This window comes from Alligator sinensis, unplaced genomic scaffold (assembly GCF_000455745.1).
Source record: "Alligator sinensis unplaced genomic scaffold, ASM45574v1 scaffold97_1, whole genome shotgun sequence".
Classification (NCBI taxonomy): Eukaryota; Metazoa; Chordata; order Crocodylia; family Alligatoridae; genus Alligator; species Alligator sinensis.
In genome coordinates, this window is record NW_005841921.1 from 472686 (window position 1) to 500421 (window position 27736).

The 27736-nt window shown below is 41.8% G+C and overlaps 1 protein-coding gene across 1 annotated transcript; it reads left to right on the forward strand.

The window, feature by feature from the left end:
• Nucleotides 1-27067, forward strand: HSF4 (heat shock transcription factor 4). Its single transcript, XM_025198444.1, has 11 exons — nt 1-123; nt 8070-8178; nt 10498-10625; nt 11119-11243; nt 12189-12264; nt 14355-14419; nt 18013-18112; nt 19428-19552; nt 23150-23255; nt 24367-24432; nt 27008-27067. The coding sequence occupies exons 1-11, from the start codon at nt 1-3 to the stop codon at nt 27065-27067; spliced, it is 1083 nt and encodes a 360-aa protein (XP_025054229.1).
• Nucleotides 27068-27736: the final 669 nt, after the last annotated feature.

The following is a 27736-nucleotide window of genomic DNA, read 5'->3' on the forward strand; positions in this document are numbered from 1 at the left end:
ATGCAAGATTCAGCTAATTCCCTGACAATGGATGGATATTCCAGTAACGTGCCAGCATTCCTAACTAAACTGTGGACACTGGTGGAAGATCCTGAAACAAACCATCTCATCTGCTGGAGTACTGTAAGTACAGCTAATACAGCTTGTCAGTTAAATTAATGGAACAGCAGGGCACAAACATCCCCAAGACATTGAAAAGACAGTACCATTCCACAGCGTTCATCTAGCACTTTACATTTGCAGAGCACCTTGCAATCACTAGTTGATTGACTGAAAAAGACTGTAGTTCTTTAGAGAGACTTTATGGATCTATGTAATGGTATATTTTTGTAAGCTAGAGAGACCAAGATACTCCAAGGCACTAACTGTGGGGTTATGCATTGTTTCTGGGTTTGTCTCATTTGAAATACTTTGAAGGGTATCTAATCCCCAGATCTTTAACTATTCACTTGCAGGAGTCTGCAGTTAGCACCTAAAGTCACTAGTCACAATGGGGGACCCTAGGCACTTGAACCAGTTCCTGCGGTGATCCAAGTGACATATATGTATTGTTAGTTTGGGTTTTTTTTTTAATTTTATTGGGTTTTATTTGTTGTGTTTTCTGGGGGGAGAGGGTTTGCAATGATTTTTTATTGTTTTTCATTTTGGGCTTTAAAATGCTATGTGCAATCAGAGGACTAATGTGCTCACTTTTCATGTATCATTTTGAAACCTCACTGCACACCTGACTTGATTAATAGTTGCTGCAAATAATAGCATTAATTACCTTCAGCAGTGAATTACCAAATGTGATGTGTTTGTAAACTTGCTTTCCAAAAAAAGTTTATCTATAATAAACATTTGTTTTTTGTCTTAATGTATTTTGGTCTAGCTTTTTTGTCATGTATGGAGGTGTTATTCAGTGCTGTTTCCATTCAGAATGCATGGGGTGATATGCTAGTCACACTGTTGTTTGATTTATGAAATGCCATGTGGAGCTAGTATTACAGGTCTTCCCCAGGCCCTTTATTGAATCACTGGGTTTGAATATAATGCAAATGCAGAGAGAACTTCCAGAACAAGGAGGATTATATCTTCTAAAAATAAGCCTTTTCTCTTTCATGTTTGTACTTTGCTAGATTTTCTTGCATTTGGTCAACTATTATTTTTTATTTCTCCGCACTTCTTTATAGCATAATCAAGCTATATCTAGAGAGAGGAACTCAGAAAAGTTAAGGTGAATTAATGAAATGAAGTCAATTTGTGCCTTAATTAAGGGCTTTTAAAGTTCTGTGTGGATCCTCTCATTCATACAGCAGCCTGAGTTTGCTTTAGCAAACATACTAAGGTGCCTTTAAACTGGAACAGGATTGCCTGTGGAGGTGGTTTAATGTCCTTCAACTAAGGTACATTGACTCCACATCTTTCTTTGGTTGCCTTAGCTTTCCTGGCTGCCTCATGTAGCTAAGCCCCCACTGTATCCTACTTCAACATCCACCTGATGAATCTGTAGTAACACAATCATGTCTAGGGCTAGAGCTGTAAGGAGCATTTTGAACAGAGTGCGCCCAGTGGCATGAATAAAGTAAATCTAAATTTCAGCTTTTACTTATGTTAACCAATCCTTCTAACACTTCCTAAGTGTTGACTGAGATGTTTATATATGAATAATGTTTAGCATACAGGATTATAAATGAATTGTTCCTTTTCAGAGCTTGCAATCTGTTGTTCTGGGCATATGACTCAAGTCACATGGTATTTCTTATACTTCTTAACTGGATAGTTGGGGAAATGAGGATGAGAAATGCCAAACACACTTGTCCATAAACTAATGTCCTTGATTTCATACAAAGAACAGACATTCCCCAAACATTTGTCTGAACCAAAAAAACATTTGTGAACATGTTTGCTAGTAGTGGATTAACAGCAGGACAAATCCATTGAATCAGACAATTAGTCAGAATTTGATCAAATGTTTATGAGCATACAGCATTGAATCAGCTTGAATTATGAGTTAACTCCAAAGTGGGCGGAGAAGAAGTCAAGCCCCTTCAGATGTAGAGATCAGCAATAGCAGCAAGGGACTCATAATAAAAATGACAGGAGTAGTAGGGTTTGCTAACGTGCATTCTTCAATAGCAATATATTGCATATAGAAATGCAGTAGTATCCTTTTAAATAGTTTGTGAGTCATCCAGTGGTGCCATGTTCTGTGCTTTAGAAGGTGCCAGAAACTAGGGAGAGCAACAGTATGCTGCCTTGCCTAATCTTTTTGTGTATATTCCGTAAACATGGCTATTCTAGGGCCCAGCTGAGCCCATACGGTGCCTGTATGAAGAGGAAAAGGTCCAAAACTAACTTCTACAAAATAATAATCTCTTCCACTAAAAATATTTTCAGTTGCAAAAAATATAACCCACGTGACAACATGAATGGTGATGCTGAACTCAGCACCCTGGAGGATTATGGGTTCTATGCTTTCAAAGCGGAGAAAGCTTTTAGCTTTCCCCAGCTACCTTGTGTGGATGTCACTGGTGTTTCAATATTATCTTGCAGTATAAGCAAAGCAGAACTAAACAAAAAGTGTGAAGTTTGGAGGTGCCAGTTAGGACTCCAAACAGAATCCTGCAGTCTCTTCAGTATTAGAGGGTGAACCATGTGGCACTCACAGGTGTAGTGTAAAGAGCCTGGAGAAACAACGTGTCTCCAACACAAGTCTGTTCATCTCTGAGAGACTGCATGGTATGCCCATGGAAAAGTCACTTAACTTTTCTCTACCTCAGAATCCCCACCTGTAGAACTGGCACAAGATCTTAATCCACTTCAGAGGGTTGTTGTGAGGACTAATGAGTTTGTGCATAGTGCCAGAGAAGGAAAGAGCTATACATCTGCCACTGATTCATTGGAAGAGGTTCAGTGAATCACAGTAGGCAATACCAGTTCTCCATCTCCATTTCCATTCTGAGGCAAAGGAAAAAGCTTGAGAGAAAAGGGCTGTACTACAAATATTAAAGATATTACAGTTGTTTACAAAACTGAATGATCGTAAAAGCCTGCTGAAGACCTCAGCTATGGATCAGAATTATCTGGACTTCCTTCATTTGTAAAAACAAAAACCAAAAGAAAAAAAGTGGGGGGAGAGGGGGAGTTTATGAAAAATGCTGCTGGGGAGTGGGGGACTGGTTTCCCCAGTGTTTTTGTGTTTGTTTCTCTGGCATCAACTAGAACTTGGAAGCTTGAAGAAATAAGGAAAAAATATATTTGCCCTGCCTGGAGTAAAGGTTCAAGTAAAATCTACTTTACAGACTCCTAAACAATATTGTGGGATGGGTCAAAAGTGGAACACTATCAGAGATGCAGGTCTGCAGCCTGACACTACTGGCAAAGCCATTGTATCTCTCTTTAATTCATAATTTTTGGTAAATATTCCACACATACTTTGAAACCTAGCCTGAAATCCTTGAGCTTCCTTTCTTCCAGAATCTGACAGAAACCCTCTGATCACTGCAGCTTAAGATTTAAATTAATCCAAAAATATTCCTGAAAAAATGTATATGTATTAATTCATGTTTTCATAGTTTTAAGATAGCTGGTTCTTCTAAACTATAGTACATTGGTCTAGTTATAAATGCATCTCAAGTTCTTCTGCCCCTTAATAACATAGGGCTGGATTTTATTTATCTAAGGTTTTAGTGAACAGTATCCTGAGTATCTCCAGCCAATATTTGTTATGTTTAGTCATTAAGAGATTGGCCTAGGAAAGCATTTCAGATGGAGTTTGGAAACCCAGCAAAGATATGGAAATATCCCCATCTTGCATTACTTGGATGCCATCAATCTTGACAACACAAAACAGCTGCATAGCCAACATCACCCACTGACCTTTGTGCCCTATTGAAATGCAAATCGCGAATCCCTGGATGGTAAACCATGCCAATTAGAATTTGCATGGCTCATTAAGCAACAGTTGTGGAAAGCTATTCCTGCAGCAAATTAGCACTGTCCCTTCAGCAGAGAGTGATGGTGTTTATAGTTCATCAGTCAGTGTAATATTTCTGTAGTAGACTTGCATACCCTGTAGCAATCTTTCTCACAGCTCCCCAATGTCATGTGACGCTCATACTTGCAATGATTCTGTTAATAAGTGATCAGACAAATAAAAATGTAGTGCTGAGCAAGAGGTGGGAATATGTGCTAGGTAGACAAACAAACAAAATGGATACATTGAAAATTTCCCCCCATGCAGGGAAGGAGGGGTTAACGGAACCTGCCAATAACTTCACCACAAGAAAGGACTCCTATCTTTTCCACTCAAGTGGGAAGAAAAGAACCTTGTTCAATATCTATTTACTCTAAAAACCTTTACAGAATCTTTCCAGTATCCTCAAACAAGGGGCTCTGATGAGAAAGGGTGACAGGTATTGACAGACAACAGGAAGCAGTTCAAACAGACTAGATGCCCATGGACAGCAAGAAGCAGATCCTTTGCAGGTGTCAGTGAGATCATCATTATTCTGTTGACTTTAATGAAGCTACAACAGTTTGCACCATGAGAATCTGCCCCTGTCACTGTGGCTGCCACCAGTGACTTGAAGAGCAGCCCAACTTCAGGCTCTGCAAGGAGGTGCCCTGTATTACTGTTTTGAATTAATCCCATTGATGATTAATGGGGTGCTAGCTTCTTTCAGACTGGGCCAGAAAGCTTAGTGCACAGGAAGGGGGTAGGCTTATCACAGCAGTTTAGGGCTTGTTAGCTTTCCACGTTAACTATAATTGTTATCATGACATGAACTCCACTCTTCCACCAACATTACTCAGTGCCAGAAGTTATTTGTGTTCTCTCAAACAACAGAAGGGAGATTTTGTTCCGCTTTCTCTGTCACATACCAGCTCTTTGGTTTTATCCAAGGGTGCATGCACTTCTGTGACTACAGCTCATGTAGGTACAAAAGAGCTGGCTTTAAAATGATTGGCTCAGGTACTACTAGCAGTGTAGCCATGGCAGGACAGTGGTCAGTGTGGGATGACCACCAGCTTCTCGGGCAGGTTTGCAGTCCATGTGCAGCAGCTACAGTGATAGCAGATACAAAGTATACGTCACAATTGTACAGCCTGCAGAACGCGGGCTCGGTGGCCATGGAAGGCCACAAGAAAATCCAAGAGACGGTGAGGAAAAGAGACACCATGTCACCCATGGACCTGCTCCCGGGAGGCACATGTCAAGCCATGTGAGAGCGCATCCACCGCAAGGAACTGCACAAAGATCACAGGGACCTAAATTGGCTTATAGCTCACCAAGCTCTCCTGGTGGGGGCCCAGAGACACAGAGAGGGGCAGTTGGGGAGACCCAGCTGCCCATGGCCCAACTGCCACAGGGCCACTGAGACAATAGAATACCTCCTGTGGCTCTGCACCTGCGCCAAGGAGGTAAGGAAGAGGGTAGAGCAGCTTTGTGAAGTGGTGACCGGCACCTCACCAAAAACCAGGGGAGCTCCTTGCTCCGATTTGACCAGTTTGCATCCTGTGTCAGGAGCGCCGTGTGGAAGGCCAGGAACCTGCTCCTCTACAGACAAACAGACGTAGAGGTAGTGGGCTGCGTGAAGATGGCACTGAGCAAACTCCAGACCTACCATCAGAATTCAGTAGCAGAGGATGGAGAAGATGCAGCGAACACCATCTGGCACAGGGACACGTGGCACAGGACCATACAACCCCCGTCAAGGAAAGAGGAGAGCGACGGCAGCGGAGAAGAGGACCAGACAAGTGGGACGGAGGACAGTGACAACAGCAGCAGCAGCGAGTCCTCCAGCGGAAGCTAGAGTGACAATGACAAAGAGACCAGTTGAGCTGAGTACCTGACGCCAGAAACGGGGCACGAGTAGACATGAAGGGAGGGCTGGTCAGAGAGACCAGAAAGGACTGGGTGTATTTTGTGTTTTGCACACGGTTTGTGGACACTGTAACGGGTACAGGTGGCCAGCGGGCCTTTGTACAGGTGCGCGGGAGCAGGGCTTTTTTCTGTAACAGGATCGGTTAGATATATGTAACCATTTATAGAGAGAGAAAAATGTTTTTACCAAAAAAAAAAGTCACTATCGTTTCTGTGGCCATCCTGAGATCAGTGCTGAAAAGCAGGCCCTGCCCACATGCTCCTGCTCCACATGCTGGAAAGATGCTGAGTGGTTGCTTTTGGCGCGTGCCTGGGCACACCCTAGGGATCTCAATCAGAGACATGGTGGTTGTGCTCAGCACTGCTCTAACGGTTATCACAGAGCATTTTTCCAGCCTGCGATGCCTGTGGTGCAAGAGCAGATGGGTGAAGCTTGTTTCTCAGTGGTGACTTCAGGACTGCAGCAGAGATGGTACCATCGTAATCAAAGCAATTAAGCAATTAGTGCAATTATGGCAGCATAAATATACTTGGAGCCACCAGTTGAAGACTGTTTTGGGCCACATGGCTCATTCAGTCTTCCTAAAACCATCACTCACCTGAGGAATGACCCACTCACACAGCCTTTCTTTCTGACACTGCCTAGAAGTAGATGTAGCTGAATTAAACAAGTCAACTGTGCTGAAACGTGTCATGGTACACGTTTTTTGATCACACAGTAATCCAGATCCAGTGATCTGGATCACTGGGTGAAATACATGTCACCCCTTGCACCACCCTTGATGGTGGAGGACAAAGAGCAATGTGATTTCCTGGCATTCTTCATTCAGCCAGACCTGGGGCGTGAATTTAACTGAGTGAGGAAAATGCCACAGAGGTAATAGATGTCCATCACAATAAAGCAGCAGAGTCTATATTGCCACCTTTTGTTGTGCCACTGATTTTCCTTCCGTGTAGCATAACAAAGGGTAATGATGTCTATTTGCTCATTATTTGTACTGCCCTAAAAAAATATCATGGCAGCACAAATGAGACGTCAGACAATGTTGGTTTCCACCCTATGTTACATTCCCCAAGTTTAGCAGTCGGCGGGAAGAATCACAGATCCTACCCCTTAACAGGCTTGAGTAGCTTTTGGTAGTTATGTAGGTGTTGTGTAAATAGGTAACAGGCAGGTGCTAGGAACTGATGTTCAAAAGTATGCAGTATAGGTCCTGGGTCGGTGGAGTTACAGCAACACTTCACTATAATATGTACTACTGTAGGCTTCCTTTCCACAGGTCTGGAAATACTGGGATCCTGGAGATGCCCTTGGGCCAGGTCATGGAGTACTGGCAACCCCTAGCATTCAGAAATCATGAGCCAAGCCCCTCCGAGTCATAATGTTTTAAAAAGCATGTGTATAGCTCTCTCAGGTCCTTTATTTTGTCTTCTAGTTTGTGAACCTTTAGCTGACACCCAAGTGACATTTTCAAGCACTTTGTCACAACCATGAGAAGCTAGGAAATTACTGGTACTAGTTTTTAGAAATAAAATCTTGATCTCCATAGTCATGTGACTCCAAGGCCTGAGGTTTTAAGAAAGCACCAAATATTATGAAATTCATTGAGAATGTGCAAGCGAGTGGCACTGGGTGAGCAGCATGCCTACCAGATGATAGGCAATTCAGTTTATTGGAGGTCCTTGTTCCCTGTCCCATTTCCTTATCCAGTGCTAGAACTGCTTGCAGGTTATTTGGCTCCTGTGGCTAAAAGCCTTGGGTCCTTGTTTACCCACACATGCATCTTTGCCTACATATCTCTCTCCCATTGTTGTAGCACTTCTGGATTTCCTTTTGACCTGTGTTAGGTTCACAGTCCCCAAGAAGAGCCATCAGTCCTGTTGAGGAACAGGTAGAATGTTATTCTTTAGAATGCTCTGATTTCTCCTCTGGTTTGTACATGCACATAGTTCTTGCATTGCCCTGCAGTACTCATGGCTGTATGGAAAAGAAATAAGGACACAATAGCCAAGGAAACCTTAGCCTCAAAGAGGAAGTCTCATGTTCTGCCTACCCATCTAGGTATTGCCATCATTACATCTGATGATGTTTTTATGGTTTGGCAGCTATGGCCCAAAGACAAAATTAATTTGGCTTCAAGACATTTGTGGAGATTCCTGAATTACTTCACGCTATCATTTTCTTTTCTTTTCTCTATAGAATGGAACCAGCTTCCATGTTTTTGAACAAGGACGGTTTGCCAAAGAGGTGCTGCCTAAATATTTCAAACACAACAATATGGCCAGTTTTGTCCGACAGCTGAACATGTGTAAGTAGAATTCTAGCTCAAAGAGCAGTGATTCACAGCCAGGGTGCTGTAGTGTTAGCACTGTTGGGTATACACACATGGTTCACAAGATAAACCCAGAGATTTCAAATAGGAATCCATAATGTTAAAAACGTTTTGACCTGCTGTGGACTTTCTGAGATTTTGCAACAGAAGAATTGTTCTATTATTTTTCCATAGTCAAAAAATGAGTAAAAACCAAGCTGGCATTTTCTGAGTAGTGCCTTGAGTCTAACAAAGGGCGTTTTGAGCCTAAGAAAGTTGAAAGCCACTGCCCTAGAGTGTGCTGCCATGCAGACATCACTTGTCTGGTGGGAACCACGGGAATAAAATTATAAACATAAAAATAAATAAGTTCAGCTATAAAAGCCAAATCCCAAACATGGGCTTCAAAACATGTGATATACAAATAATAAACGAAGTTGATTGCTTTTGCATTGATATTTTTGCCTTACATTTCATGGTAGCAATTGGCATTTATACAGCAAATAATTTACAATTCTATAAGTATAGTGATTATAATACTATAAGTTTCTAATTCAACGAGTAAGATGATGCCAGATGTATGCTTCTAAAATGAAGTTGTGTGTCTAAAATGAAGAGCTTCCCTGGTAAACAGAACAGTTTGTGCCATATGGATAAGCAATTAGAATAGAAGGCTGCAGTCTGGTTGAAAGGTTCTGGGGAATGCATAGATCATGAGAGGCTTGTTTTCAGAAGACAAAGAGGACATTTCCTAGTACTATATTTACAGGAATGCATAAAGGTTATTTAAAATAATATATTATAAGCTAAGGAAGTTTCATTCCATAGTCTTCTGCTTATGCTTAGTAAATCTGATTACATAAATGTAGTCATTACTTTTATGAATCTTGCTATATGGAAATTTTTCTGTATGGAAATTTACTGAAACTTGTATGAGACAGATCCTCTACCATTAATGCATCTTAAGGAACAGCTGTCACCTGTGCTTGGGACATGGCACTACTGAGGACCATTTTCCATCACTTTTTCTTAGAAAGTCATCTCTGTTGAGAAATCAGTTTTTATTGACCATTGACCAGTTGCTCAGTACACCTTTATTTGTGAATTGTAAGTATGTAATGGCATAGTTTGTATGTTAAGCCACTCTCAAAGGATCTCAGATCCAGTTTTAAAAACCCATCTAGTTGTACAGGTAAGTGCAGAGAAGTCTCCAAAGGACAGCTTTTAGAAGGCCCAGAGGCCATTTAGAGGCCCAGAGGCCCAACACTCACTGAAAGTCAATGGCATGTAATACTGATTTGTGCCTTTGAAAATCTCTCCCAAACTCTTTTTAGAGTAGAAATCAGCAGGGATATTTTATAAGAACTGGTTTTTTTAAGGCTTTGATAATATTAAATTGCTCCTGGGCTTAGAAAACTAGATTTTAGTGTTGATTTAGCATTTCTTATTAACATCAATTAAAATAACATACTATCCTTTCTTAATTATTGGGGAGGTATTGATGTTGGCATTGAAAAACCCACAGCAACTGAACATTTCACATGACTCATTCCTAAAAAAGCCTTGAATGATTACAGAACACATAATCTGTTCCACTAAAGTATCTCTTGGATAACAATATATCCCAAATGAATGTTATTAAAGGATAACATTCACCCTGTGCAGAAGGCCAGCACACTGCCTATGCTGTATTTAAGACCTGCTTGGAGAACTCACATTGGGGAATGGTACTGCTTAGCACATGGGTTTGATTGCCTGTCTGGAGATTAATGTTGTCTTTGATTACATTTTAATTTTTCTTAAAAGATCTAGAAAGTAAAAATGGGCAACTGATCATGGGCCTTTCACTTCAAGTCCAGCAGTTCATAGCCAGGCTAGGTCAGCCCTGCTTCAAAGCTGTTCCTCTCTGATAGCAGTTCACTAACCCACGTAGAACAGATGAGTGATCATGGGCAAATTTGTAGTGGATAAGGGCCTCCATTATCAGATTAAACTGGCTGTAGAGATTTCACTGCCATAAACTGTCTCCATCCTGGGAGACATGTTTGCCAAGACAAATTAGGCTTGACAGGAACTACTGGGATGTTATATAACCAATGTAGGGTTTGCTCTTCACAGCATATTGACAAAAATCTAAGATAGCCCTCGGGCAGAAGTGAAGGGATGTCAACTGCATTTAAGAATCAGTGGGTAAGTGTGTGTGTGTGTGTGTGGGCGGACACATAGGGGTCAGAGCACTAATTTACACATTGGGATCCTTTTTCTTTCCTGTTTGGTCCTATCTATCTGTTTTTCACTAGTTCTGTTTATATTTAGATGGCTTCAGGAAAGTGGTAAATATTGAGCAGGGTGGCCTTGTGAAGCCTGAACGTGATGACACGGAGTTCCAGCACCTTTATTTCCTACAAGGTCATGAACACCTCTTGGAACACATCAAAAGGAAGGTAGGACCTGAGTTTCAGCTGCACCTCCTCTTGTAGGGGGTTGTTGTGCATCGGATGGCTTATTGTCCTCACAAGGTGGTAGAAAGGAGTCTCTTCCAAGGGTTGTGCCATTAGCAGACCTCATTTAATATAATGTTTAATCTTAGAGAAATAGAAGGTTTTTTAAAATCATCTAGTTAATTTTCACAGGGCTAGTGCTGCACTGATCCTTTCTGTCAAATTGTATTTAAAACATGCCCACTGATGGGATTTCCTCCACTCCTCTTAGATTCTTCTCTTCTTATTTTTCATGGTCTTCACTCTGATCTTTTCATTCAATTTGCCTAAGCACAGTTCCACAGGCCACTTCATACTCCTAAAAACGTGTCCCCTGTTTTAATGTATTACAACTGAATAACCTAGCTGTACATGTGAGTCCTGCTTAGAAGCCCTTGCAAAGTTTTTACCTCTCTGTGCATATGTTGTTGATGTCTGTCTTATGTTTTCTTCTCAGGTCTCAGTTGTAAAAAGTGAGGAAACTAAGATGCGCCAAGAGGATCTCAGCAGATTGTTGTATGAGGTCCAGATCCTGAGAAGTCAACAGGAGAACATGGAATGTCAAGTGCAGGATATGAAGCAGTGAGTTAATCCTATTCACATGGTTCCTTCATAACATTGGTTTCCTTGTAAACCTTGGCGGTACTTAAAAAAATGAGCTTCACACCTTGCAAACACATTGACATTCCTGCCATGGCCAATGAAGTGTAGGTTTTTGGTTTTAGAACAGATCTATGCTGTCCAGTGATAATTATCTCAGGGCCATGCTCAGATCCTGGATGCACCTGGATCATAACTTTTTAGGACCTTTTTGCAGTATGGTTAAGCCAGTGATTCTTGACCAAAGTGGCATGATTCACAATATAAACCAAACGATCTTATGTTATTCACATGATAAACCATAAATTCAAATAGGAATTCCATAGCATCAAAAACATTCTGATCTGTTGCAGTCTTTCTGAGTTCTTCACAACACAAGATTGGTTTCTTACTTTTGCATAGTCAAATAAGTGAAAGGCAAGATCTGGAATTTTCCAAAGGCTTAAAGATTTGATGGACTCCGTAATTTTGGATGCGCAGCTCAGTTCCTTTGTGATTCTTATTCCAACAAGTATACTTTGGCCTTCCTGTAAGGCTTTCTAAGAATTTTCCAAGGGCTGCCTTGAGTCTAACAGGGTTGAGAACCACTGACGTAAACTATACCAGCAAAAGATCTCTCTTTTTCATGCTCGTAACCAATGTAGTTTTGTCAGCAAAAATTTGTTGAGTGAACATGCCCTTATTACTATTGTAAATTAGGAGTAATTCTGGTGATGTCAATGGATCTATTCTAGTGGAAGAGGAGCATCAGGACTGATGTTCACATTCATTCACATTTCAAATAGTTGCTTGTTTTGACCAAAAGAAAGCTTTTTCACTGTTTGAGCCCTTTAAGGTTTGTATTTTTAAGTTTTCCTCTGTAACTTGAAGGAAAAAAAAAGTAATGGGTGTTTGTGTGCTCAGGGAGTGTTTCTGTTTCACTTTCAGACAGAATGAAGTCCTGTGGCGGGAAGCTGTATCCCTCAGGCAGAATCATTCACAGCAACAGAAAGTGATCAACAAGGTAGCAATCAAACCAGTTCAGATAAGTTCAGAGCTCTATTGCACTGTCATGCAGAGCAGCCAATAGGTCTAGAGAAGTAACTTTTCCCCCTCCTTCCAGACCTTCCATAATATTTCTCTTTCTCTGTGTTATCCTCCTCTTCCTAATTGCATTGCATATGGCTGTCATAAATGCTAACAGGAACTGTGGGCATGTCAAAATGAGGCTAATTATCCCATTTGACATTATCCAGTTTTACGGCTCTGCAGCTTCAGGATAGCAATAGGAAGTTCATACTCAGGCCAGGCATAAAGAAGAGTAATATCCTCAAGAAAATGAGTTCGCATGACTTCTTAGTGGTCACAGTGACTTTAAGAAACCATGTATTGGAGTCACAAATGCTTTCAGCCTGAGCTTCTTTCACGTGAAATCAATGGCGAGGGCTTACTAATTTCAGTGGAAAGGAGATTGTGCATTTTATTTACTGTCCATTTTGTACAGCAGTAGTTAGAAACATGAATAGGTCAGGAAGCAAGTGTTCACTGAAAATGTTAGGGTTCCTCAGATTGCTCTCCAGATTGTTGTTTAAGTCACCAGAAGGTATTTATAAAACCTATCCATATGCTGCACTTGAGGGCTAGAGGATGCTAATCTTCCTCATTCCAATGGCATTTTCTAATGATATCGAGGTCAGTGGGTGTAAAAGCACTTGTCAGTGAGAGTAGATATTGCACAGTGCTACCCTAAACCTAAGATCCTTGATTCTGCCCTCACAGGAACCAATACTAAATATCAGGAGTACCTCAAATACTTCAGCAATGTTGCTTGATTTGAACAGATACATTTTTGTGGTTTTTAACAGCAGTTGAAGTATGCCTGTCTTTCTCCTGGTTCTCCATCAAAAACTGCATCTGCACCTGTCTGGTGATTCACAATGAGTTTTGTACTTCAGACAGAGAAACAGAAGGTCACTTTTCACAAGGTCAAACAAGACAGGCCTACAGTGTGCCCTACTGCAGGGGCATCAAGGGGCAAAAGGCCACCCAACTCCTGGCACAGTTGAAATTTCTGAACAGCAGCACTGGCCAGTTGCCCAGAGGAGCACACCACATATCCTGTAACGGTGACTGTCCTCCATTGCCTTTGTGGCAGCTTCATGAAGAGCTCTGCCCCCAAAATATCAGGCTGGTTGAGGAATTTTTGGATGAAATGTTATGGTGTGGGTTATGCAGGAGGTCAGACTAGACATGATCACAATCCTCCTTCTAAGATATATTGTTCTTATCTGGGAAGGCAAAATTTCCCAGTGCCTCCATTATGGAGCTAAGTGCAGATGGCATGACTAAGCTCACAGTGATTTCCTGTCCGGCAAAGAAGAGTTGTGCTCTGTTTTTAACATAATGTTACAGCAGTAGCTCTGCATACACAGTAGTTGCATTGATGCTACTGTTATTTATCCTATAATAGATGGATGCAAGTTATAGTGATATTTGGCTTGAGTCATCTAGCAAGATGGTGCTATGCCATGAAGGATTTCTCACTGTAAAAGCATTCTTGCATCATGGATCATGTCTGATTCAGAAAGGTTGAGCTCAGTAGGATTGAAAAATCCATCAGAAATGACTGAGATCCCTGATTCAGACCCTGTCTTTAGGGACTGCCTTTTTATTTTCAAATAGCCCATGGCTTGAGGGAGAGGCTGATTCTCAGCCATCAGCAACTGCACATATGAAATTATGTGCTTCCTTTGCTCACATGCTACCACAGGTGATGGTGCTAGATGGGGACTCATGTGTGCACATAATGAGAGAGCTAGGCCTATGTGTGTATGGCTAGTAGTGTGTGTAAAAAGGCAATGCTCAATTCTATGCACATGAAAACTTGCTGAAAACCAGGCCTGTAATAAGTTCCTGTCTTGCTTTAGCACCTGTTGAAACAAAGTCCTCTTCACCAGTCTGTCTCAAATATTTCATGCCTTGTTCTAAAGAGCAGGCTCCAGTTCTTTGGGGTTTGTGCAAAATGAGGCAACGTGCATAATAAGAAGGATGCTGTGGAGGATGGAATGCTGAATCATTGTGCTGATTAACACCTGACTTGATTTCCACTGACAGCTGATTCAGTTTCTGTTTGGCCAGCTCCAATCAAACCCCAGCAGTGCGGGAATAAAGAGAAAATTGTAAGTACCCTTGCATGGCGCACACACATGCACACAGATGGATAATGCTCACACTTCATTAAAAGTACAAACTCAGCTCAGTGTGGGGTGGAGGTCACCTGACTTGGACACCATAGTGATGACAATTGAATGGGGTTGAGCTGCTGAGTCAGACCTGCTGACAGTCCTCATTCAGTGGCCTTTAGAGAACCACTATGTCAGCTTGCTGACCTTCATTTTCATAATACAGAGTGAGCCTGAGGGCCTGATCCTGGCAAAACAGATGAGGGTTTTGACATTGGCACCAGTGGGAGCAGAATGGGGCCCCAGCCAACTAAAATAGCCTATTCTTTAAAATACGGTCTTTAACTAGAATGCATGTAAAATATTTCAGGTTACATTTAACTTACAGGTGTGTTTTCTACTTCTACAATGTCTATGTTAATTTATTGTCACATGGGAGGCATTGATGGAAAGCAGCTCTTGCAGTGCTCACCTACGTGTATTTACACTTAGGAATAAGCATGTGTTGGCTAGCTACAAAGCTTTGTTCCATGTACAGAGTACCAAATGTATGCCTTATTTTGTGCTCTTAAGTGGGCGATGTGCCAGTGGTGAATTTCACCCGATGTGTGAAGTTGGTTCCAGATCCTAGCTGCCCTGACTGTGAAGTAGTGCCTCCTGACATCTAGCCTGAATCTACTCTCTGTCAACTTATGGCCGTTGTTCCTTGTTACTCCCAGTAGTGCTCGGGGGAACAGGGACTTTCCCATTGCCTGCTGGTCTCTCTTGGTCAGTTTATAGACTGCCACCAGATCCCCTCTCAGCCTTCTCTTGAGGAGACTGAACCGGTTCAGGTCTCGTAGCCTCTCCTCACAGGGCCTGCCCTGCTGCCCCCTGATCATGCGAGTGGCCCTCCTCTGGACCCTCTCGATGTTGTCCACATCCCTCCTGAAGTGCGGCGCCCAGAACTGGATGTAGTACTCCAACTGTGGCCTGACCAATGTCACATAGAGGGGGAGGATCACCTCCTTGGACCTGCTCGTGATGCATCTGCGGGTGCATGACAAGGTGCGGTTAGCCTTCCTGACTGCGTCCCCACATTTGCGGCCCTTGTTCATCTTGGAATCTATAATGACTCCAAGATCCTTTTCTGCCTCTGTGCTGATGAGAAGGGAGTTCCCCAGCCTGTAGGTATACTGCTGGTTCTTTCTCCCTAGGTGCAGTACCCTGTACTTGTCGTATTGAATCCCATCTTATTCTCACCCGTCCACCCCGTAACCTGTCCAGATCTAGTTGTAGCCTGTCCCTCCCTTCTAGCGTGCCCACTTCTCCCCACATCTTAGTGCTATCCGCGAATTTGAACAAGGTGCTTTTCACCCCCTTGTCCAAGACACTGATGAAGATGTTGAACAGTGAGGGCCCGAGGACTGAGCCCTGGGGGACCCCACTGCCCACATCTCTCCAGGACGAAAATGATCCGTCCACCACCACTCTCTGGGTGCGGCCCTCCAGCCAATTGGCGACCCATCTGACTGTGTAGGCATCGACACCACAATCTCCTAATTTTTTAATGAGAATGGGGTGAGAGACAGTGTCGAAGGCCTTCCTAAAGTCCAGAAAGACTACGTCTACCGCAACACCTGCGTCTAAGGATTTTGTGACCTGGTCATAGAAGGCCATCAAGTTGGTCTGACAGGACCTGCCTCTAATGAACCTATTCATTACCTAATCCCTATTTTGCAGGTGGGGAACTAAGGGCCAAAGAAATTAAGTTAGTTGCCCTGGGCCACAAAGGATATTGGTAGCAGAGCTGAGAACTGTACCTAGGCACTATCCTCAACTTGAACTATATAAAACCATCCACTCACCCCAGCCTTTCATAACACTGTAAGAAGTGATGTGGGACAGGGATAAATGTGGTAAAATTGAATTCAGTTCATGGTAGTGGTGCCAGGACTTTAGCTTCATGTATAGATCCTATCAAAATGCTGACAGGAAAGAGCTAATTCCTTCACACTGGCTTCAGGAAGGACCACAGAAGTCTGCCCTGACTGCAGGATGACCAGGCTGGGGTGGCTGTGGGCAATTAGTAGGCCCTCTCCATCAAGCATTCAAGGAACTAATCCTGAATACTGCTGAACACTCCTTTCCTGAGTATGTTTTGCTTCCATTCAAGCCACTGAACAATGAATGAGCCCTTAAGTGAGTGAGCCACCTGTGGGTATGGTGGGGAATGATCCATGGAGATGAAACTAAGAAGACATTCATGCTCTAGATCTGGGATAGGCAACATTTTCTGCCTGTGGGTTAGAATGACCCGACCTGAGTGAGAGGCAGCCGGTGGGTAGGCTTTAGGACCCTGCTGTTGTCACTGCTTTTCTCCGTGATGGCACTGGGGCAGCGCCTAGAGCCAAAGCCCCATGTCCAGAAACTGGATCCAAAGGTTCTACAGGTTGGGTCGGCCGGCAGGCTGTAGGTTGCTAACCCCTGGTCTAGTCTTTTACTTTGGCCTTGGCTAAAAAAAGCCCCCTGCTATACCATAACACAGGTTGAAGTATACCCCACTATATTCATGTGGGCCCCTTATGGAGCCAGGCCATTTACTTTTCCACTTTGTAATGGAACAATGTGCACAGTCTAACTACGCAGCTATACAATATCCCACCATGCTCTGGGCAGCCCACCTCCTACTCGAACTCCTTTCCCAAAGCTGCTTCTGTACTCACGCAGTCAGCACCACTTGCAGTTCTTGATGTTAAGTCCCTCATCCCTTCAGCTTATTTGATTTCAGTGGCAAACCCAGGCATCCACATGCAGAGCCTAAAACGCAGCCCTGTTTGCTGTTGTCAGCGCTTGTCCGGAAAAGCTTGTCATGGCCATTCTGGAAGAATCCATATATAGCGCACTTGGGGTGTGCTCTGCTTTGTATCGGCAGTATAGGACATTGCTTCTTTTTTATGTAGTACTAGATATGAAACAGTTTTGCCAGTGAAAAAGCCTTTGGGCAGGGGACAAGTGAGTTCATGTAGAACCAGATAAAGGGCTAGATTCTCATCTGGTTTCACTCAGTGTGGCCACCCCTGACTCCAGTGCAACTGTATCGAGTTCCACCAGCCAAGGATCTTGCCCACCCAGTTGCGGAAACCATTAGGATCAGTTAAAAATTTGAAGTCTATTGGCTTCTACCCCCTCCCTGCCCTTCCTCCCTCCCTTCCCTGGTGACCTTTTGCCATAGGGCAGCCCTTTTTTTCCAGTTAGATGTGGGACACACACATGCAGAAAGCTTTGTATGCTGAGATGCCACAAATGCTCTGAAGTTAACAATACCTGGATTACATGATGATCTATTTTAACAGCATTAATGCTTCCTACAAACTCATTAAGTAATTTCTTGATGTCATCAAGCATCAGGGCATCAGATGGAAGGCAAGCCTAATCAAGACTGGGGAGGATAAGTGGTATTACCCCCTCCCCCATTATTGTACCCTCCAGAATTATGTAAAATACAGCAGTCATCTTCTGTAAAACAGTGCAATGGAAGATTTCCCATTCCAATAAAGTCTTTTGCAGGCATGCCTTTGAGCTAAAATCTTTCTTCCCTTTTTCCGCAGACCTCTGATACTAGATGATGGCAGCTCAGCTCCCCAGGTGTCCAAGTTTAGTCGGCACCTGTCTGTGGATCTTCTTCATGACTCCTATTTCATTCAGTCGGTAGGTTCAGTTCCCAACATATATCTTCTTTTCATTCCTTCTTTCCTTCATGGATCTTCCTTGCATTTTGGGAAATGTTGAAATTTGAGAGAGAGAGTTGAAAGTTGAGAGAGAGAGAGAGAGAGAGAGAGAGAGATGCTAGACTAAGTTGTATTCATGTGTTTATTCACACATATACCATACTGTAATGAAACAGCACCTGTCTAACTATTTCACTGCGGTGGTCCATGGTTTACTGCTATAGTTTAAGCTTGATGTTTCGTTGCTAAGGTGACTGACCCAACTCTGGCCACTGCTTCCTAGTTGTAGCTAGCTCACAGAAAGACAACTGGGGCACTGTCCAGTGTCATCCTAGCCAAGCCTGTGGTTATAAGTGGCCTAGAGAGACTACAGTTTAGGCTACACCTCAGTGGTTAGTTAGAGTCCTCCCAGGCTTAGAGTTTGGCAATGGGATTTTCAGAAGCACCTAATAACTTAGGAAGATAAGACCCTGAATCCCACCCCCAGACTCTCTAAGTAGGGAGACCTTACCCAAAATGGGCTGGTAGTTGTACAACAGGGTTGTTAGTCTAATTTTAAGAATAGGTTAGACCAAGACCTGTATGGTATGATTTATATAGGAACGATCCTACCTTGAGCAGTGGGTTGGGCTAGATGACCTCCTGAGGTCCCTTCAAGCTCTACATTTTCTATGATTCTACTAAACGCTCATGGATCTTTCCATCAAGGGGAAGTGAAGGGATTTTGATGGAACTCAATCCCCCTGTTGTTGTTTTTTCAATTGAAATAGTTATTTGCACAGCTGAATTTCAGGGTTGATAGCTGAAAGATTTCACATATTTATTGTGCTGTATTTTAGGTATGGCCCAGTCCATTTTCCTCATGTGAGGAGTCTCACTAGTTGCTTTGCTGACTTCAACTAAACTCCTCACAAGAGCATCATAAACAAGGTTTGCCTAACATATCACATAAGTTCTTACTCTCAACAGCAGTTTTTTTCCTTCCAAATGAAGTTCCACTGAACTTAACCAGACTGTGCTTGGCAATAATGAGTAGCTTTTGCCTATTTGCTACAGCCCAATTAGGAATGATGTAGCTGTGTCACCTCAATGGAAGTTGAAGAAAACAAGAGTGCATCATTTTCTCCCTATCTGTTGGGCTTCTTGTAGGTTCAAGGAGTTGGGTGAAAATCAGCCAAAATTCCTGTGCTAATCCATCTCTGTCTCATCCTGGGACCCTGCATAGCTGACATAATGAACTTGCTACTTATTTCCTTTGGTGTCTCAAAATGATAATTTTGCATAATTTTTTTCAGCCATCTACAGAACCTGTCTCTTGTTTAAACAGTCCCACTATTGCTGGAGGGCCTATTATATCTGATGTTACTGAAACATCACCACCTAATATAGCGACAATGCAGTCTTCTGCAGATGATAACAGGTAACAAACATTATCATGATCATAAATTTAGGAAAATGACCAGAACAGATTATTACCAGCTCTTAATTCTACTACAGTATCTTCATCTGAGTCACTCCTAGTTGCCCTGCCTCTTCATGGAGAGCTATTTTGTCTGTTTTACAACATACTATATTATCAAACTTTCAGAACCAGATTGTGACATATTTGAGCATAAATTCCAATATGAAGTTGTAGGCTTTGTGCTGGGAACTACCACACACTTCCTTGAGATGTTCTCCATAGTTCCTTATCTATACATTCTTCTTAAGAAACTGGCTATTTTAGTCCTTGTCAGAAAATGAGATCTCTGACTATGTTGGTTTTATTTTTTTAAGAATCTAAGTGAAAAAGTAAGCTTCCTTTTGGTTTTGATGAGGAAGAAATAGAATCATCTTCCTGGTGATAAGAAAATAAAAACAAGATTGCAACAAATGCTCTAAACTTTTAGGTGAATGTACAAAATTTCCAGAAACTTTCAACCATGAAATACAGAGCTATTTCAGAGCTTAACTCCTGCTTCTAGACAGTAAGGGATTTTAGAGCTAGTGTCAATATTAAAAGCAATAACAATGTGTAAACTGACAAGAATGATGGAAGTCATGGAATAATTTTCCCAGGAGAATAGACAAGGCAGTTATTCTCCTGAAAAGATCTGCTCATAGATATACCAGGTGAAACCAGACCACCATACAATTTCCTGAAACCATGCTAAGAGTTCCAGGTAGAGATCTACACTCAGGAAGCCATTTTCAGATTCTGACAACAATTTAAATTGTTCCTGGGAAGCTTTTGAACAATGCTGCTTATTTTTGAGTGCCATCTACTGGCAATTTATTTATTAACTATCTACATATATGCACATATTTATTTTGTAGAGAACAAAGATATAATGAATGCTTAATGGTGTGGAGTCTGATAAAAGTTTTATTAGGATGAACTTCTGACATGAAGGTTTTACCAGGATGAACTTGGAGTTTGACATTAATAAATTCTGCAAATGATCCCAGATGAGCATTGGTGACTTTTGTACCACCACATGTGCTGCATATACCTACATGTGTTGTACTCTACAATTGCAGTGTTTTAATTATTTTTATCAATATAATTTCAAGATCCTTATGCCAGCAGAGAATCTGGCTCACTATACTTATTTTTTTTAATATTTTCAACTAAAAGAATAACAACCATCTTAATGCAGGGTATTCCCTGTAGACTGATCATCTGAAGTTAGTTAATGACCCAGAACTGTACCTGGGATCAAGAATTCCACCTAACTGGTTATACATCTCCATAACATAGCAAAGCTTCGATCATTGTTACTTTTGCATAACATGCAATCTGAGGAGCACACCAGCTAGGAAGTTAACGTAGTAGGAGAATAAAAGCAGATATTATTATACACCTTGGTTCTCTTAATTCCGGTAGCTGTGTAGTCTGTAACACGACTGAACTTTAAGGGACACAGTATCATGGAAAGAACTGTGTATCAAATGGAGCTGCTGGGCAGCAGAGACCCCAGTTGTATTTATCAAAATATGTGCGAGGTGAAATCAACTGTAAATATCCTGTCATTGATCTGACATTTGAAATCTATGACTCTCCAGCCAGCTTTTCTCCTTGACAGATCTTGCTAATGAAAAGTGGCCTCCCCACTTTCCTTACACGTAACACAAAATGTATTAAATTTAGGTGTAGGTAGAATTCATTTGCCTGGATACTGTGTGAATGAAGGCTGGGGAATCAAGTCATGGCTGTAGGATCAAAAGTAGAAACAGCCATTTTCACACTCATGCCCTTCCCATGAATGCAAAGCCCCTGCTGAGCATATGAACAATGCTGAGACTTTCCTTTGCTTCAGGGAAAAGTGCCTTATGCTGATAAAGGAAGAACCGGTTAGTCCTGGAGTGAAAGCCACATCTGAGCCAGATGCCCCCCTGAGTGGCTGCAGTGTCTGTGCTGAACCCCCGGTGTTACCAGTGGCAATGGTTCAGTCTGTTCTAGAAGGCAAAGGGAGCTGTGGTGCACCACAGTCTGCGAATTCACAACCACCAGAAAAAAGAGGCAGAAGAGCACCTCTGGACAGGTGAGGAGAGGAGAGCAGCTGTGACCTTCCTTGCCATTGTGCTATCTGGCTGATGGCTGAGTAACATCTTGTCTTCTGATAACATCTGTAGCTGTATAAGTTCCATCATGCACAGGGTTTTGCACTTAGGGATCCTGTAGCTCATGTAGCTCCTGCCAGAAGTCCCACTGAAAGCATTGGTACTTTGAACAGGAGTAAGGGTCTACATTTCTTTGCAGGATCACAGCAATCTGAGATAACCAGGGTCACCGGACATCCTTTTTGAGACCATCACATGCCATGGTGGTTAGGAAGGAACTTCACTGTCTATTGCCATGGCTTGTTGTGTAATTGCCTTGTTTATTTAAGAAAAGAGAGAGGAGACTCCTCTTTTTATGAGAGCCATCAGAAGAATGTTAATGAGTATCATCGAGTTTCCAGCAGATTGAATGTTTTAATTATTGCCCATCTTTTATTAAAACGAAGGCCTTCTATGCAAGGGAACAAAGAGTTGTGCATTGGTCTTGTATTCTTTAAATGAAAAAGTTCATTAAAAATGATGGACTATGACTTATAACCAAGCTTTAAACTGCTAAATAAAGAATTATTAAAATACCTTTTAAAACAAAAAGATGCCAATCTTTTTCCATTCCTGAACAATGTTTGTCACATGGTTGCCTGTGATTCCAGTGGTCTAGCCCAGGGGTCAATGGACTTAATTAATGGAGCCCAGTCTAAGGCAGGCTGCCACATGCTGCCAGTTCTCACCTCCCCACCCTGCTACCTAAGGCTGCTGATCCCCATGCCACTGCTGATCCCCCATTGCTGCTCTCCTAGCTTCACAGGCTGTATACAATCTTTTTGCTGGCCAGAAAGTTGGGCCATAGATGTTGATCCCTAATCTAGACTCAGTGCCCAAGTGATGTCTGGGAGGCTGATGTTTGTACAGGATGTTTCTGTCTTTGTCTACGTGTTTTCATTCTACGCTGTATCTGTGACTTACTGGGCTCATCTACATGTGACATTATGTCACTGTAGTGATGTGCTACGACAACATAGCATCAGCATGCACAAACTGTGACACCAATGCTATGTCATCATGGTAATGAGCTACCTTGCTATAGCACGTTGCTATGGTGACATAACTGCTAAAAATAACCGTATGCCATCATTTAGTACTTCCTAAAGCAAGTACTAAATGATGGTGCAGTAACAACTGTGCCATGGGGAACATGTGTAGATGTACCCACTAGAACGCATTTTAAAATGAAACAAAAAGATGCCAAGCCAGGTTATTAATGGGTACAGTTAACGGGGCTTGTCGAGTCCTACCCCTGGGCTTTATCCAGAACAAGATGGCATAAGCCAGGGCTAAAAGTGGCCTGCGAACCTGCTAAATAAGTGTTGGACATCTGACTTTGGAAAGCTACCAAGTCAAATTTTCTATATAAAAGTGTTTTCACTTTTTCAATTATTTCATAATTTGGACTGATTTTCCTCTCATCTTTCCACAGAGCAGAGACTTCTGACCCCCTGGAGGGCACTGATTTGAGCTTGGAAGGCCTCCAACTATTCCTGAGAAGCCAGCAGTACAATCTGGAGCCTGCTGGCATCCTGGATGTGAGTGCCAAGAGCCATGCATAAAAAGTTGCATAAGAGAATTTGTCTTGCCCAGCCATGGAACAATGCTATGTATTAGCTCCTAATCTATTAACTATTTACAGATATGCAGATACCATTTTTTTAGTGCACTCTTCACATTAAGTGTTTCAGACTCACGTTTCTCTATGTCTTGGGTATATAGTATCCACCAGGATAACTAAACACAGTGCATGTGGGAAGGCTAGGTTGTAAGACCTAAAATAGCTTAAAAATCTCACAATTAGATAAAAATAGTTCCAATACTGTTGTCCAGCTGGCTGGCTAATTGGTTTCTTATCATATTCTGAATCCTTTGTGGACCCACCTCATCCAGTTGGCTTATGTTTGGGGCTCTTTTGCCTTCCTCTTTTCCTCCAGTTCTTAGAAGTTCCAGTGGTGTCATATCGTGTCACTACGTGGGTCATTCCCTATCAGGGATTCTCAGGACATTTTAGCTACAAATGGGCAATGGAGCTTCATCCATATTGTATTCTCTCTCTCACACACACACACACACACACACACACACACACACACACACACACACACACACACACACACACACACACAGTTTTATTCAAGTAATCAAATAAATTATACCTATAGAGAGAGAATGTTTCTCATTTATGCTTCTGGCAGTTACACTTGGATAAGTAAGAGTGATTGATCAACAGAGAACAGCTATATTTTCTTGTCTTCCATGTTTAGCCCTTTTCAGGGCCAAATCTTACAGATCTGAGAATGGCTGTTGACTTTCTAATGATGGAATCCAGTTCTTCTTTTTCTGTATTATGATTTTTTCTGCTAATACTATAACTAAATTCCTCTCCCTGGATAACTAAACATCAGATTTACTGGGTGTGAGTCAGAAGGTATCTCCAGATAGTTAAGAATGGCCTGATTTTTTAAGGAACTCTGGGTACTCAATTGAATGTCACAGTGAGAATGGCTGGGTGCAGGCCTCCTTTGAAAGTTTTGCCCTTCTAAATTGCTGTGCCTTCAGATAGCTCTTCAAAACAGACTATACATCTTAAAGCCTATGTAGGAACCTTTACCTTATGCCAGGAACACCCATATCTTTTTTCAACAGGTATTTAATCCAAATTTGTCTGTGAGTGATTGGAATATGACTGACATGGAGGCCAACTTGTCACCGGTAAGGGACACGTGTTTGTGTCTGTGTGTGAAAAATAACATAAATATGAAATGGCACTGGACAGAGCTTGTACATTCATGGATAACTGAATTACTTACAACATCTTTTGAAAGATATATGAATATCCTAAATGCTGTTTGTTCCAAAGTCCCTTACAAAATTTGTATACTTGAAAATGCAGGCTTCTGTGGGGCGGGACTGCTTAAAAGCATGGAGCGACATAATAGAACCATTTACAACAGAAAGTTGTAAATATATTTAATGGTAGAAGCTGCAGGAGAAAAAATGAATTGAGCTGGAATTTGACATTGGGACCAATATCACTAAAGTTTAGTGGAAGTAGAATGATAACAGAGGGGCAGAAGAACTAAGGTTTCAGAGCCAGGGTTTCTTCTGCTGCTTGAGACCAGTGGCAGAACTCCAGTGCTACAGTATCCACACAGGGTGAAGTCTTCCCTGCAGAATTGCATATGAGCTTCCTTTACTTTCTCTGACAAAACAGGATTTTACTTCTCTTATGTCAGTGCTAATGAGGTAACAAATGCCTCTAAAGCTTCAGAACATCAATGTCCCTTACGTTTTGTTTTGAATGTAATAATTGTGAATTTTCTACTCAATGTTTTTCTTAGCAGTTAGGAGGGAAAATTAGCCTTCTTAAGCCTAGTTGGTATTCCCAAGGTTTAACAGCAGAGTGCAGTTTCTTTCACAATGGAGGTCTCTGCATAAGAGGATTCTATTAACAAAGGCCAGCAGCTACTCAGAGTGACCCTGACCCAGAATGTAGAAGGAGCTTATGTGCTTTATCATTCAATCCTTTAGCTCTAAAAGGTTTCCCAGCATCAGAGGGAGACTCCCATAATGGGCTTGTTGGTCCAACAGGGTAGCAGACTACAGTCTAAAAGCCTTCCACCAATAACTCCACCAGCTATGTGGCCAAAATCATAGTGCAAGCAAAAGCAAAATTCAGCCAGGTATCCTAAGCCACAAAGCACAAGGTACATTGAAACCCCTGACATGCATGCTTAAATGTTCTTGTGCTGAGCACCCTCAGCTTCCAGTCCAGTCAGTAGGTTTTGAGGACATTGTTCATCTCTCAGGATTGCTCCAAGCATGAGGTAATTCAGAGTTAAGCCTCCAACATCACCTTTAACTGAGTTGCTGACACCTCAGAATCTGTACATTAGAAGGTAGTAAGACGAGCCCTGGGTATTTGGAACCAGTTAGAAATTAGACATGCTTTTTGTTTTATGGCACTTAGTGTTTAGCTTTAGATGCATTCTTAATCAAATTGGACCAGTTAATTAACATCGTTTCTTGTTGGGTATAGGCATGCCCTTAGCTAATCCAATTCAATTAAGAAAGAGAGATTCCTGCTCCTCCTATGCACCTAGCTGGTGCTACTTGGTTCACAGGAATTTTAATGTAACATTAAAACTCTCTTAAAAGCATGTGGCATCTTTGAAGTGACAGGATTTTTTTACTTTCCAAGTTAGCCTGAATTAATGGATTGGGCTAGGCAGGGTTCTTCCACACAAGGTATCTTACCACCCAAGTAGCTGTGAGGCAAGACAGGGAAATTCAAAGAAAAATACTTCCTTATGAAAATATGAGAGTGGGTAGGTCAGCTAGGGCTAGGACTTCATTGACTTCAGGTTTATTATATATGCTTAAGTTTGCAGTCTTATGGTAATTCCTACTGTTGGCAGCCCTGCAGTTAGTAGAAGAGAAGCTAGTAGGATGAACGAGGGAATACAAGGACAGTAATGTACGTGGGAAGATTGAGGATTTTGAAACGGGTGGTACAGGTGGTATGATTCATCATCACATGTATAACACACATTTTTCTCCAGTTAAAGAGAAACTAGAATGCTAGGGGCCCAGTGCTATATGGTTTAGTTTAACATCAAAGCAAAAACAAATGTAACTTTATTGGAATGTGCACCAATTTGCTTGATATTAATTTAAAAAAATGCAAAAATAGGCAAAGGATATTGTTTTATTTGTCCTGGAGTAATTGGAACATGAGGTGCATCTCTTCTTCATATCTGTAAAACAAAATCTAGCCTTCATGACTGTCTTCACAGTGCATCCAACACTTCATTGTCAGTCATTTCCACACCTGAGTTAGTATTAATACACCTAAGTTCAGGTTTTTAGCTACAGCTAAAAATGGTTTGCAGGCCTGTGAAATAGAAGAGAGACATTACCAGACAGTAACAGTGTAGAAGAAAGGATAGTTTGAAGAGTGGAACATCAAGACTGTTAAAAAGGAGAAAGGGTCATTAATACCTGTGGAGTGGAGAGAGATGAGTAGGAATCAGGGAGATGATAATGAATCATGAAGTCAGTTGACTCTCTTGGCACTGCCTGAATAGAAATGTTGCTGTCCCTCCCAGGCAGTTGGTTTTAAAGTTTGGGTAGAACCAGGATCAAAGAGGGGTGCAGCTGCACCACTGCACCTCTGTGGATCTGCCTCTGATAGTCTGCATATGCTATGCTATACTAATAATTATTGATCTTGAAAAATGACTTAGCTCTAACCAGTTCCCTATCTTTGTATAATTGTACATTGTAGTTTGTATTTTTGCATCAAGATTCAGCAACTCACAGTGCAACTGGAGAAGAATGCAAATGAGCTGTCTTCAAAAGCATTATATCCTCTGTTTATGCCACTTGTCCAGGTATGTGCATTCACTCTTATTGCATACACAACAATGAGAATACAGGAATTCAGATGAACTATTAAGCATTCCTATAAGTTAGATGAAATGTCCAGCAGTGATCATTTAGCATATGATAAACATTTTACAGAATAGAGCAACTTGTATGCTTCAGTTTACTGGTTAATACTTGATGATGTTTCAGGGGAACCCTGCCCACAGCAATATGATGATGATAATAACAGAAAAAAGGGAGAAATTGGAATTGGTCATGCCTAGGTTGTAGAAGTGAGAGAAGGCTGAAAGTGCCTGGGTAAGTGGGCGAAAAATTGCTCTTACCCAGCCTGCAAAGTCTCTTATCCCAATCGATTCCCCATGTATCTCAGCTGCAGAGACACAATCCAGAGCCCAGTGAAACTACCAGAAAGATTCCCACTGACTTTGGTGGCTTTCATACCAGTCCAAGTTCCAAACCTGGGAGTTTTGAAACCCTTCCTGTGAAGATGATAAGACCCCCTCAATCCCTGTTTATCTCAGTATTTCATATGATCCAGTCTTGAATTCATAAATGACCAGTGGCTTAAGTGGTAATAGATAAACTGAGAATCAAAAGTAATTCCTTTGTGTATTTGTATTCCTAGGGA